The sequence below is a fragment of the Castor canadensis genome, chromosome 9 (assembly GCF_047511655.1).
Source record: "Castor canadensis chromosome 9, mCasCan1.hap1v2, whole genome shotgun sequence".
NCBI classification, from domain to species: domain Eukaryota; kingdom Metazoa; phylum Chordata; class Mammalia; order Rodentia; family Castoridae; genus Castor; species Castor canadensis.
In genome coordinates, this window is record NC_133394.1 from 106397250 (window position 1) to 106412465 (window position 15216).

General features: G+C 36.7%; 1 protein-coding gene across 44 annotated transcripts in view; it reads right to left on the reverse strand.

The window, feature by feature from the left end:
• The window catches only part of Adgrl3 (adhesion G protein-coupled receptor L3), a 1316738-nt gene that overhangs the window by 718156 nt on the left and 583366 nt on the right, over positions 1-15216 (reverse strand). For 35 of the 44 annotated variants that reach the window (XM_074042162.1, XM_074042151.1, XM_074042155.1 and 32 more), the window contains 2 exons: positions 5588-5890; positions 3398-3501 (listed from right to left, as the gene is read on the reverse strand). In XM_074042162.1, the coding sequence (XP_073898263.1) occupies positions 3398-3501; positions 5588-5890 (407 nt within the window). The remainder of the gene's footprint in view (positions 1-3397; positions 3502-5587; positions 5891-15216) is intronic. The other 9 variants (XM_074042133.1, XM_074042137.1, XM_074042139.1 and 6 more) reach the window with 1 other exon arrangement.

A 15216-nucleotide genomic window follows, 5' to 3' on the forward strand; every position in this document is an offset into this window, starting at 1 on the left:
AAGTCCAGGCTACAGATCAAGCTGAAGCTAGAAATTATAATTTTTTAGTAGTCATTAAGGAAGATGAGAAAATAAAGATACTTTGTCACATGTATTTCAGAAGGCAGGGTTCTGTGCTAACTTGTTGCCCTTCAATAAAAACTAATAAAAACAATTAGAAGAATATCTATAGATATCTACCTGTCTATGTACCCACTTGTTTTCCTGCTACATTTCTACTCATCCATTCATTCATCATTCATTCATCTACAGACTGCCACCCCTCCCCAATCATTGGGAGAAAGGTCCTTCTTAGTACAAGTTATACTTTTCCCTTTCTTTATCAATTTTGCTTTCTATTTATTAAATATCATTATTATGAAGTTTTTCTGGTTAGTTTGTTTGCAAGTAATTTGAAGCTTACATTTAAAAACTTAAATTTTCTCCGGTGAATGTAATCTAACCTCTATTATTATATAAAATTTAATCTTTAACTTCACTAGCATATAAGTAGCCCAGATTCACTTATGTGTCCAAAATCACTACTGTTCTTTGTCTGTTTTCTTCCTCGTAGTCTGACTGCTAAGGGGAAAACAGCATATTTCATTTTTAAAAGAAAATGCAAATATTATGTTTGCTTTTTCCAACTAAAGTAAATGTTTTGATTATTTTCCTTGTATATGATCACAATATTGCTGACAATCACTGAGCAAATATTTATACTGAAACTAATGATCTATTCAGTTATGCAGATGGGGAAACTGATCCAGAGGTTAATGATTTGTCTACCATAACTCACTATCACAAACCTCAAGTCAATGCTCTTTCCTTTAAAACGCCTTAGAGGTCCTGCAAAGCCAAGAGGAGGTTGGTATAGTCTAAATGGAAATGTTGAAACCCAACGCACATGCCAAACACAATCTCCAATATGATAACATTAAAAAGTTGGGGCGGTGATTTGAATGGGAATACTGCCTTTACAAAAGAGGCACGAGAGAGCTTCTCGGCCACTCTACCATATGAGGATGCAGCAAGAAGTTACTGCCTGTGAAACAGAAAGCAGGCCCTTACCACTGAATCAGCTGGCAACTCAGTGTTGGACTTCCCAGTTTCCAGAACCACAAGAAATAAATTTCTGTTGTTACTAAGCTACCTAGGAGGGGTAGGGGGAGGTGAAATGAGGGGATGGGAAAGAGAAGAGGGCAAAAGAAGGGAGTGGAGAAAAGCTGAGGTCCATGTTGGGTACCTTTCACTTCCTAGTGAGGGGCACTCTCCACCCTCCACCATCCACCCTCCACCCTCTACCTCCAACTTCCTTTCTTCTTAAAGACAGTCTGTTTCCACTTTTCCATCATCTCTACAGGCCCTGGGCCAGTTAATGGCTCTGGATTCCTTCTCAATCCCCTGCATTTTGCTTTTGCTGCCCCCAGTACCGTTGGAAACAAATGCTCCTCGCATGGCATACGTGGTTGTTGTTGGGAACTCTATTTGCTGAGAAAGATGAGGAAAGAGATGAATTCTGTGGAAAATGCTTTGAGAAGGAGGGAGAAAAAAATGGACAAATAACTCTGTGAACACTGCATAAGACTCTCCTTTAGTGAAGGGCTACAATGCTAATGTTTAAAAGTGCTAGAGTTCTGTGGTACAGAAATCTGCTCAACCATCATTTACATTTAGTGAGTCACATACGTATTTGGAGGGGTAGGTGCACAACCAAGTAAAGGGATGGACAGAGTGAAGAAAGGCCAGCCAGTTTAAGTGAGTGTAGGTATTCGGGTCACAAATAATCAGGGTGGGTGGAGGGAAGCATGATTTCTTGATGAAGGCAGAAGCAGCCAAAACACGGGTTTCATCACCAACCTTGGGAAAGTTAAAAGCCTATCAGTGCTCAAAAGCCTCCTGATATTCTTTTGAAGATTTTATAAATTTCAGGTATTGTTATAAATTTCAGTGGACTAAATTCTTCATTCTAATACAATTCTAATATATTATGTCATAACTTTATAGACTCAGGAGATTAAGCAGAAATGATCTGGAGGAACAGGACATACTTATGACAAAACAAAAACATTCCTCCATAAATCAAATGGGCAACAGCTGTCTGGTCTTTGAAAGGAATTATCTCTTTTGTCCTAAGATTAGCAGGGCTGCAGAGGAAAGAAAGGAATTAAGTATCATTATCAGTTCAAGTCACCTAGTAATTTCTGTAGTGAAATAGTCCAGTGATATGCAGAAATTATCATGAAAACACTCAGCTTTCTAGATGAATTATTACTGAATTTATATTAACCCCTGGGCTAAGTATCTAGGGAGTAGTTTTTAAAAGTTGCTAATGTAAAAAGATATGCTACTGATCTCTTAATCTGATCATATCCAGAAAGAGTTATTTGCCCTGGGGTCTGAGCTACATTGTAACAAAATCAAAGGACATAAAAACTGTGGCAGGAACAGTGCTGAAACTGGTGAAGTATCATTATGAATAGCAACAAGGATGAGATGCATCTGTAAGAGTGTAACTGGAGTCAATATAACCACTATTCTTCTATGATTTACGGTAAATAGATAGTTAGGGCTCATCTGCTAAATGATCGACTGGGTAGATATTTATAGATTATTATATAGCATATTATCGAGGATAAGCCTAGTTAAAAACAAATAGAGAAAAGAGCAAATGGCACAGGCAGGCTTTTAGTAAGGCCATCATTTGTAATATTTCTCAGGAAAAATCTCTTTCAGAAATTCCTCAGCATAGCTAATGTGCCATAGAAAGACTCTCTGTTTTAGGACTGCATAAATCCACATAAATTGCTATAATAAGGATTCATCCCGTAGCCCTTTTGGCATAAATGCACATCTGGTCTCTGTTTGTAATGAAATCATTTCAAAGGCCCACAGTGCATTAATAATAAAAATGTTCAACATACTGCAACCAAATAAGCCTTTGCAAATTTGAGTCTGCAAGATTCTGTCACACATGTATACTTTTAGCACTGATAAATGATTAGGTAAAAGAACATTTTTTCAAAAGGCCTAAGATTCCAAAGGTAGATTTTCCTACTATAATTATTACTTTCCCAGGAAAAATCCATATGTATATATGTAAACACTTTCACTTGCCTGATTTAGAATGCCTCATGGACCTTTATGTCTGTAGCTCACTATACCATAGAAATGTAATGAATAATGAAGGTATTGTAAGCAATACTGCCTGGCTTAGAGGAAGCTCATGGATTCATATGATAGAAACAACTGAATTTTAGAATTAATTAGCACACAGAATATTTGAGGTTGTCTTTCAGTCTCAAATTAAAATGAGAGAAGTTTTCCATATTTTTTTTTAAAAATCTTGACTTTTGTTTTTAGCAACAACAAAGGATATAGATAAAACAAAACCTTCCTTGTCAGTCTCAAGCTTTACCTTCTGTGTTATGTGATTGACCCAGGGAGAAGAACAGTTGCTGAGATCTGGTCCTTGGGGATCCCAGATTCCATCAGGAGCAAGGCATAGGTAAGTGGACACACCTACAACAATGAGAGAAATACATCTGTTTCAAACACTGGAACCATTTTTTCAAATGACTTCACATCCTTGCTATACTTAAGTAGAAGCAAAGGTAAAAATGAGATAATTAAATTAAGATAATGTCTATTAAATCCAAATATAATGCCTGGAAAAGAAATGACACAGGACAAAAGCTACACAACAAAAACATCTGATATTTTATAGCAATTGTAGAACTATGCTGGGTGTGAGGAAGAACTTTAGGAATTATACTGACATGGGACCTGCCTTCACTAGCCTTATTGCTGGAGCTTGTGGAGCAAGATAGGAGGGAGTTTTAAAGGAATCAGGAAAACATGGAAAAGGTCTTTCCAAGTGGAAGGGAAATATGCTGTCTTTTGGAGATGTTAAAGTTTTTGAATTGGGGTCTACTGGATGAAGAAGTTGTATTTAATGTAATTGGAAAGATAGGTAAAATCAGGTCATGAAGTCCTTGTCTATCTTGTGTGGGTGTAGGAAAAAAAATCAGTGGACACAATTAAGAAGAGGAGAGAAATGAGTGTATTTAGGTTTCAAAAGAGAACTCTGGCAGCAGAATGGAGGATGAATTTGAAGGAGTGATGTTGCCATAGAGGGGAAGCTATGGCTATAATTCAAGTGAGAAATTGTGAGGGCCTAGATCAAGGTATAACAAAATGGCCAGAGAAGCATAAAAATAGGACTGAGGTACATTGACAGTAACCTTTAAGCTCTCTGAAGGTTTCAGAAGATAGCCCTTAAAACTCTTCCCCAATTTTCACAGAACAATAATGACATATTTCAGTACTGCAAAGTGCTTTTAAATAAAGTATTTCACTAACCTTCACAAGAAATGTTCAAAGTGGGTAGGCTGTTATTACTTCTCTTTTAGAGATAAGGAACTGAGGCCCAGAACTAAGAAAGAAGGAAGTCTCAAGAGGCTTTCTGACTCTAATACCCCAGAAGACTTTAGAAATAATATACTTCCTCCTTTTCAGAAAGGGAAGGAAGAATGCTCAGCATTTTTTAACATTTTGCTAAAAATAAACAAATATGCACTTTTATAGAAACCAAGGTACTCTCCCTTGTTCCCACAGCTTCAAATGTCATGGAATCTGGAATGATGTATCCATACTGGAACTTCTCTAAGAAAAGCTTCTCTTTTAAAGAAACTAAATCAATAATGCCCAAAGACACAGTTCCTAGGAATCCTGGAATAGTGACATCTATTGCATATTTCTATATTTTAGGGAATAATGCAAATGTTTTTCAGTGTGTGACATATTAGTCTATGAAGAGCAAGGCATTGTAATAAGAAAGTTGGAATATTTCTGTCTTAAAAATGGTAAATAATATTGTGATTGGAATTAGTGAATACTATGATTTATGTCAGCAATAAAGCAGGTGAAGAGCTGTTTAGTTCTTAACTATTCCCTACAGGAAACAATGCAGGGTTGCCCTCTCTGGTGTGTAAGTAGGAACCTGGCTACTGCCAGCATGGATCTTGATGATGGTAAGAGCCTGTGACTACTACCGAACAACCACAATGACTGGCAAAAGGGCAGGGCAAACTTCGTTTTGTGAAATGTTTGGCGGGGCCAATAGTCATTGTCTTATGTAGAAATTCTCTATCTCATTTTCTGCATTCAATATCTAATTATTGGTGACAAACATATGATAAACTCCCAGCCATCAAGTATCACTGGAATGCTGTACTGAGATGACTATTGGGAGGAGGAGAAGCAAAAGCATCTACAGTTTCACTGTAATTTGATCCCAAGACCTGACACTGCCTGAAAACTACAGTTCTCAGAGGGATTCCTACCAGACTCTCACCCATGACTTCTGCAGATTGCATTTTCAAATTCTCACAATACCTTGCTTTAAAATGTAATTTAGCTGTGTTCAGAATCCAATCAAATGTGAAGTAATAAAATAGGTAGTTAACAACGAAAAGAAAAAAAAAAGAAAGAAGGAAAGGAGAGAAAGAAAAGAAAGGAAAAAAACCCTCTAGAAAATAAAGCTAAAGGAAAAAAAAAAAAAAAAAAACCTCCTTTAACTTAGTTGATTAGACAGGCTTAGGCTTACCTATAGTTCCTGCTGGGCATGGCTGCTTTGCTGTTTGTCCTTGACGGGTCTTAAACCACATGATCTCTCGGGCTTCCACAGCCTCACAACTCTCTTCCATAGCTGGGATTTGGGAGGATGCGGACGGCAGGTGTGTGGTGAAGTCGTCAAGCACCTCCGCAGCTGGAGAAGGTGTACTTGTACTCCGGTTTCTTCTTCCTGGCACTGAGGGGGTGGTGCTCCGTCCGGCGCTCCAAGTTGTGGTCCGAAGAGTAGTACTGGTGGTTGTGCTTCCCATGCCGAGAGGGCCTGTGGTAGAGATTCCTGAAATAAAATTTGAAAGAAAACACCACATTGCTGGTTCACAGATGGGCCTCAAGATGTCCCAATACTGTAGAAACCACTTCTCTTCATCAGGTCAGAGTTTTAAGTTTTTAGGGACTTCATTTCCATTTGAAATCAGGCGAAAATAAAATAATGCTAAGGACTCAGAGTGTCATTTGAGTTCCAAAACAACCATCTGACCACTGCCAAAACATTGCCTTTTTTATGGTTCTCTTCTCAATTTTAATCATAGAAATCAAAGTTACACCACAGCAGAACTCTTTAGTAAGCTTAACACTCTTAGCCTTTTTGACAATTAGAGGATTAAAACCTTAAGCCCTCTACTTAGTGTTCAAACTTGGTATAGGAAAAAAAAGAGTTATATAAAACACTCTATTCACATTAGGCAACATGAGTTTCTAAAGTGCAGCAAATAGGAGGGAGGTGAAAGAAAGAAAAGAAACAGAAATAAGTGCTCCTCAGATAAAAAAATAGAGAGCAATTCTGAGTATAATTCCCTTGCAATACATTAGAGTATTTAGTAATCTACCTTGATTCTTTAGAACGAACTCATCTTAACCAAGCTTTCAATCTTGACATTTGTTGATGTAAAGAATAAGTAGTTCTCAGGTAGTTAGGCTCCTAAATTATTTTCAAACATTTTTTTAAAATGAGAAATGTATTCTAAGTTCCAAATGACAATAGTTCGGTTCCTTGACCTGGTATTAACAGGTAACTGAACCTATAATGTATCCAAAGACTCTCCCAACAATACGAAGGGAACACTCACTACAGAGATTATCTTACTGGGAAACAATATTCATATTTTTATCATGGGAATACAAGAATACAGGCATTCTCCACAGACATACACACACATTCCTAGCTGTAAGAGTCAAGATCCGAGTTTCACTCACTAGCAATAAACTGTTGGGGCCTAGGCTCTAGCCTGATGCAGGGTCTCTCAGGTTTAAGAAGCTGTAGAAGCCCTTGGATGAGCCTCCAGCTGTTTGTCATTTTATTGTCTGCTTAGGGTAAGTTAACTACACATATGCTGAAGGACCTATTTTCAAGTTTCTTTTGCCTACCAGAAGAGGTCCCAAATTCATCATGGTATATTAGGTATATATAAAACTTCCAGGAGAAATATGGCAGGGCAAAGGGTATTAATTTCTGAGCATTTAATCAGTGAAATTGTAGCTTTTCCTGAAGTGATGCTATCTGCTACATCTTCTTGCTTCCTTCTTTCCCTTCTCAGTTTCCCTGTTCTTTTTCTGGTTTCTTTCCATGAAAAAGAAAGTGAGAAAGGAGAAAGGGAAGATATGTTCCCTGTTTATGTGTTCATAACTAGATCATACAAAAGGCCAAGTATCCTTTTTTCCCTTCTTCCACATACACAATACCCCACAAATTACCAACTCTTAGTGATTTTGTCTCATTCCCTTTGTGAAATCCATCTATTTTTTCTCTCTCCCCAAACGCCACAATCTTTGAGTTCATCATTGTTAATAAATGAATACAGAAGCCTTTCAAGTTTTTTGCTGATGAATGTAATAGCAGAGCAAAATGATGATACTTTAAACATTTACTTTCATAAAATAAAAGCTCAGAATTCACAATTATTGATCTTAAGAATTTAGTGCAACTTAAACAGAAAATGTAACAATTTATTTCAAAACATTAAATTCAATTGGTGCTTAAAATTATGAACAATTGGAGCTGGGGTGTAGCTAAGTGATAGAGAGCTTGCCTAGCATGTACAAGGCTCAGGGTCTGGTCCTTGGCTCAGCAAGAAAAAATAAAAATTATAAACAAAACAAAAATAAATTATAAACAATAAGCTAGGCATAGTAGCATATGCTTGTATTCATAGCTATTTGGGAGATGGAGACAGGAGGATTATCAGTTCACCCGTCCAGCCAATATTAGGAAGATCCTATCTCAAAAAACAACAAAAAAACTGTAAGGGCTGGGAGCAAGGATCAAGTGGTAGAAAGCATGTTCAATCCCTAGTACTGCCAAAAAAAGTGTAAATAAAAATGACTCTTAATACATATTATGTGAGTACAAATCAATGAAATGTTTTAAAAAATTACATAAAATAGGAATATTTAATCAAATTGAAATGAAATATTTGACACTATTAAGAATTAGCTCTAAAAACATGTCAATGATGTCATTGTAGGATGCACAGACATTTTGTACAAATTTTTCCCAACAATGTAAAAATTCTTTTTGACTTCTTACTACCTGGGGGAGTAGTAAGGCAATAGTTAAAAAGCTAACTCCAAATGTTTTCTCTGATTCCTTTAACTAAAATGATGCTAGCTCTCATTTGTACTTGTGAAGGGACCGTTCTGAGCAACTTTTAGTTTTTTGACAGGGACTATAATCTTTTCATTGATAATGAGCTTTAGTTTTGCTTTAAACAAAGCATTTCCAGTTCTTCTTTGTCTTTTTTTGTTTGATCGTGTGAAAGTGGCGATTCATAGCAGTTACCTGTTATTAGCTAAATAATCTTATGCTCAAGTTAATGTGTTCAGGAAAGTATCTGAGCTAGAGTAAAAAAAATGCTTTTAAAATAGAAGCTGTTTTTTTTCAATTGCCTTCTTTCTCTTCTTGAGAATTATGTAAGTACTGTACTGAAGAATGCTTTCAAAATGAATGTGCCTTTCTGCAACTTGATATTATAATTAGTATGTAACTAGGAAAAGAAAAAAGATTTGTTCAGCAATCATTTTCACTATACAGCTACATAGTTGTGCATATGGCAAGAAGGTTCTCCAGCCGGGTGTGATGGATCACACCTGTTATCCCAGCTAGTTGGGATGCAGAGGTTGGGAGTATTGTGGTTCAAGACCAACTGGGCAAAAAGTTAACAAAACCCCTGACTCAACCAATGAACTAGGGCCAGTGGTGCACCCCTATCATTTCAGCTATGTTGGTAGCATGAATAGGAGGACCATGGACCAGGCCAGTGTAGGCAAAAGCATGATACCTTATCTGAAAAATAACTAAAGCAAGAAGAGCTAGGGATGAGGCTCAAGTGGTAGAGCACCTGCCTAGCAAGCATGAAAGACCCTGTGTTCAAATCTCAGTACTTTCAGAAATAAACAAACAGAAAGTTCTCCAGACTGTTACTTCAATTATACAAATCATACACAAGAAGCAGTGGCATACTACAACAAGATTTTTTGCTTGCTGACTCCTGACATTAATTTCCTGTAGATTTGTTTTTAGCATAGACTTACTATATGTATCCTTGTACTCTATTAAGTGATCCAGATTTCAGATTTCTGAAGACAATATCCCAGTAGAATGAATTTAGCAATAGTAGCATGTGATGAAAATTAATGCTGTTTATTATTCTTCCTAAAATTACCCTGCTTAAAGCATTTTCCACCTTTTCCAGACGTACTTCTTATAAACTGGAATGTTACTCTCCTCATTAAAAACCTTAAGGGGTTTCTGTCTGCCCTCCAGACAAAAACAGAACTCCTTTATTTAATGTTCAAAACCCTTGATGAATTTCTCCCTCCAGACCATTTATAGTACTTCCTAATCCTTTCATTCTACTTTTAAAATCACACAAAATTACCAGTAGCCCTCCCCAACTGCTTACTTTTCCATCTACCACAGAGTCTTTGCATATGCTGCAAAAAGTTCCCGCCTCCATTTTTTACCTGGCTAAGCCCCATTTATCCTTTAGGACTTGGTTTGGATATCATGTCCATCAAGAAGCTAGTAGTGATTTACTACTAGCATGTATTTTGTTAAGATTATTTTTTTTAGCTTTGTGCCTTATTAAGAGTAACTAGACTCTTAGTTAAGACACGGATAAGTCAAGAAAGCAGTACTGGGTAGAGTATCACTAAAGATGGGAAAGGATACATAGAAATATCAAAATGGAGTAACTAAGAGGCTCTATGGTGAACAGCTAGAACATTTATCTTACTAACGTACCTTATGGTATCACCAAAGAAAACCACTAGACACTTTAAAGAGGAAATAATCAGTCTTCTTCCTCCCCCCGAAAATGACAATCCTGTAAGAATGATGATGTCCTCATCTCTCAATCATGAGAGTAGATATACTCTCATGAAGAAAAAACACTAATAAAAAGAGATTTTTGTTTAAGAGTTCCATTTGTTTTAACATATACTGGAAGGATGCAGTTTAATAATACTAGTGTTAAAGATTGATGTAGAACTTATATCTTTGGAGTAGTGCTGCAAAAAGATGGTCTACAAGCAGGTCATACCATTCTTTTTGACATTAAGCAGAATAAAAGTCAATTTTAAAAACTGTCTCTGATCTCCCATCTCTTCCCTTCCACTTTCTGCCATGCAGAAGTCCCAAGGGCTCAGCTCAAAGCCACCTTTTGGCAAAATAGGTACTAGTGATATATATGCTATTCCTCAAACCTAGGAAAGAACTTGTCTTCTTGCTAGGTACTGAGAACAAAGATCTACATTCACTCCAGGGTCATTGATTGATGAAGTTCCAGCCCACGTTACACACCCTATAAGAGTATGACTTTATCATCCAGCTGTGGCTCAGCGATATGACACTGCCAGTGTATAATGTTATCGTGTCCTCCCTGTTGGCACAGCCAGATTACTAGAGCTATCATGCTAAATGCCTTATGTAGCTCCATATCAGGAAAAGTCACTGTCTAAAAGAAAGTAAGCTTGAGTGACTAGTGACATGTAATATTTTACCCAAATTGTGCAATTTCCTTATTATTTTGTCATTGTTTCTCAGCTTACTGTGCTTATAAGATTGGTATTTTCATAGAAGTAGCTAAATAAAATTCCATTTTAAGAATTTCCTCTTACAACCTATTTGCCCTAAAAAAAAAAAAAACAAACTTTTAAAATTCTCTGGTCCCTGACATTTACTGTCCTCAGCTTATTTCATCTTTATAATTTGATTTATTTGCTAAAATTTTTTCTTTCAGCACTTCTTGAACAACTATTATTTTGAATGCTGTTGCAAGTTATAGTTTGTGGAATTTACTAATACAAAACAATAAAAATCACTAACAATTGTATAGAGCTTTACATTTTGCAACATGTTCTTTGTCTCTATTATTTCATTTGGTAGTTCTGGCCAAAAAATGTATATAGTAGTTATTGCTATAAATTATTAATTTAAAAATGTGAAAATATATCTTCCAATTGTAAACAAGTTATTTTCATACAAATAAAAGTAAGCTGTTATTTTTCAGTTCCATATTGCATGTTTTTGTTACTTTGCTACTAGAACTGATACTCTGGCCAGGTGCTTGCAACCCTAGTACTCAGAAGACAGGCAGGAAGATCATGAGTTCCAAGCCAATGTGAGCTACATAGAATTTTGTTCCAAAAACTCAGGGCTGGGATGTAGCTCAGTTGTAGAGAGTTGCATAGCACGCACAAAGCACTGTGTTCCAGCACCCCAAAAACTAAGCAAACAAAAGACATCTGACACTCTGAATTGCTTTATGCATTCCACAATTACCCATGTTACATAATCTTTTAGGAAGAGACTGAAAGAATAAAGAGTCTAGTAAGGCATCATTATCCTTGATTACAATCATTTATTATTTAAAATGAGTATCTTTTAAAAATATGAAACGCTTAAGTCAGAATATAAAACTATGCAATCCCAGCATATATTTCACTTCAGCGCGTTGTTTACCCTTGCTCATAAAGTCCAAAGCTTTTCTTTTTGATTTCCCTTTTCTCCCTACAACATGTACTTCTCTTCATGGTTTTCCCATCACAAACTTTGTTTAGTATCAACTTCATTCCAACAAACAATATTTTGAGTACTGCAGAAGCATTTCCTTTTTCCTGTCCTCAAAGTGTTTATTTGAATCCAAGGTCAATTACTGCAGAAAGCCTCCCCAGGGTCTGGTGGAGGAAAGGAGAAAACTAACACCGTCACAAAGCTGCAAGTAGCCTTTGGCTGCACGCACAGCCCTATCCATAGGAAGTTCTCCCTGACCCCCATGTATAGCAGTAGGTGGCAGATTTGATTATGCCTAGGTTTTAAAAAAAGTAACGTTAATATCACCCTTCACGAACTTACCAAATTCTTTTCAGAATCCACTTATAATAATACTTGGCTCCATGGCCTCTTGAGATAGTGAAATTCCAGACTATCAGCCATGTGGAGGCATATTTATTTTTGTAATTTGATCCATTTATATTTTCTGGTTCTCTCCTAGGGTATTATCCTTATTGTAACTAGAGAAAATTAAATGTTTTAATAAACATGAAATTGTAATGGCCTTATTATATAAGATAATAAACTAAAATATAAGATTTTGGGCATCTTATTAAAATTATCTGCTACATATTAAGAACCTACAATGCCAGAAACTGCTGAATGTTTTATACATGTGCTCTAATTTACATTCCCAACAACCTTTGAGTGGGTGCACTCATCTTCATTATGGGTATGAAAGAAGTCAAATTCAGCAATTCTTTCAAGTTTATATTGCTGGCAAATTTACACAGCTGGGAAGCTTACCAAAATCTCTCTCTTTTCACTAGGACAATGCTGTTGCTAGAAATTTCGAAATTTAGACATATGTATGTATAGGTAAAAATCCTAATAAGTTTAAGCCCAGACTTGGGGGAATTTATTGAGTAAACACTATGGGCCAAGCAATATTCTTAGTATTACACAGGGATGAAGCTATTTAATCCTGAAAACAAATCTGTGAGAAAGCACTGCTCTTACACTCTCATTTTACAGATGGTGAAGCTGAGGCATCAAGAAGTCAGTAATTTTCCAAAGGTTACAAGTTCATAAGAACAGAGGAACAACCAAAGCACTGTTACAGAGACTCGACCCTTAGCCATATGAACTTGGGATATTGAGAACTGACACACAGTGCATGAGAAAGTGGCCTGTTCTCTGTTGTTGAATGTAAAAGAAGAAATCCAAATGGGGCTAATTTATTCCCCTAAGTAAGAATTGTGTACCACCATGTAAGAGAACTCGTAGATTCCAGATACCTTGATAGAGTGTTTAGCATACAAATGGACATGAGCCATCAACAAACAATTGCATTTCCAGTATTTCTTGCTTGTTTATTATCTACCCTATAGGCATAACTGAAGCCCAGAGAGGTTAGGCAAATTTCCTGGTCTCACACCATTCATAAGTAGTAAAGCCAGGATTTTAATATAGGTAATTGACTCACATCTCATGTACCTCTGTACTCTGATGAACTGATAAAGGGTGAAGTCATTTTTTTAAGTGTCAGAGCATGGCATATATTACATGCCTATTGAAGAGCTCAGCTCTGGGAATTGTGAGATTAATTCAATCCATCAATATCTATTAATCAACTCCCATGTGGTAGGCATATTAGGAAGAAAATGCTGACTAGAATTACCATGTTCTTTGCCCTTGTGAAGCTAAAGCCAAAAGGCTTTACAGCAAAAGCTACTGAGGAAGATAGAAAATAGTAAGAGAATAAATATATAAATTATGTTTATTCACTCAATACATATATATGTCTTCCATAGTTAAGCACATCCAACCTAGAAGATGTTGAAAGGCAAATTCACAAGAATCTTAAAATTAATAAAATATTGTAGTGGTAACAGAGCTGTTCCCTTACAACATGAGATAAGTATGCCATCATTTAAAAGAGATGAACCTTGGACAAATTATGGTACCTCTCTGCCTTTGAGTTTTTTTATCTGTTAAGTGGAGATGATATCATGAATTACTGGAGAGAAAGATGACTATTTAAAGTCACAACATCTATTTAAAGTACTTAGGAAAGTATGTGGCAGAGAACAATTTACTAATTATTTACTATCAGTAACAACATTGTTATTTGCTTCTTGATGTCAACCAAGAATTACTAGTACTATATATTAGTTTAAATGCTGGGAATACAGCAGTAAACAATGAAAATAGCAATCAATAAAAAATTCTGCCCTCATACAGCTTCCATTAGTAGGAAAGATAAACAATAAAAAATATACATTATACTATATTTTAATAAGTGCTATGAATTAGAAGAAAGAATAAAGCAGAAGGTGGCACAATATTTTTTAATAGGCCACAGCCCCACCCTGACAGTTCAGAGTATAACAGGTGTTTAAAAGCTGCTTTTGCTGAGGAGCACTGAATTCTTTGACCCATGGATTAACTGAAAGCAGTCCTCTATTTTGTATTTACATCCTTTGCTCTGAGCCATTCTCTCTTGCAGCCACCTGGGAATCCAGGAAGGACAGGACTGATTGATAATATCTTTGCAACAAGAGATGGAGGAAACAGCCCTCAAGAAAAGGAACAGCAGTTCCCACAAGACAGACCACCTGAGAGGCAGGATTGACTCTTATTGAAACAAGACCTCACCTGATCAATCCTGAGACACTGAGCTGCCAGACCCCTGTGACTAAGACTGTTCAATAATTATGCATACCTCTCTCCTTGCTCCTATTTCTTCCTTTTATTTAAACCTGAAGCAAATGTCTGCTTGGAGAAGATGTTTGAAGATGACTTGGAATGCTAATTCCTCTTTCTGTGGCATCCCGTGCCAGTGTAATGAGCTTCCTTTCTCTGTCCTTCACTATTACTCATCTTTTGTGCAGTCTGTTGGGAACAGCAGCTACCAAGACAGACCCAGTGTGGCAGCCATTGTGGTTGCAGTAGAGTGTGTGAAGAAAAGCAGTGTGAAATGAGATCAAAGAGGTAGGGCTATAGAATACAGGATATGTTCACAGGCCCAGGACTTCATGGTCATGATGACAACTTTGGTAAGCCACTGGATGATGTGCAGCAGAAGAGTGATGTGAGCTGACTTCCATTCAATAGGATCCTGGGGTATGTTGAAGCATCACTGCATTGGAGGAGTGTATGTAGGGAGAACAAGTGTCTGCAGTGGTGCTGTTGATGGTTAGTATTCTATGCGATACACATGTACGCAGAAGAGCTTGGGAGTAAGAGAGCCAGTGGTAGCTTCTCAGTACGGACACCATGGTCTTACTGCACATAGTAGGCCTTTGGTATTTGGGTGAATGGATCTCATGTTTGTTTCTTCATTTTAATGAAACAAGATTTGGCTATACTGATATGAATTCTTCTGTAGCTCCACCTTAATTACTATTCCTTATTTAAAAATGAAACAACCAAATAAAGTTCGACTCCAACAGTACAAGAGCAAGTGGTAGAGCACCTGCCTAAAATGGGAGACCTGAGTTCCAAACTCTAGTACTGTCAAAAATTAAACAAACAAACTAAAAATGTTGGCCTTCCCATTATGATAAAATTTCTAAAAGTTTCAATTAATTGGAATGCTACAATTTTGGTGG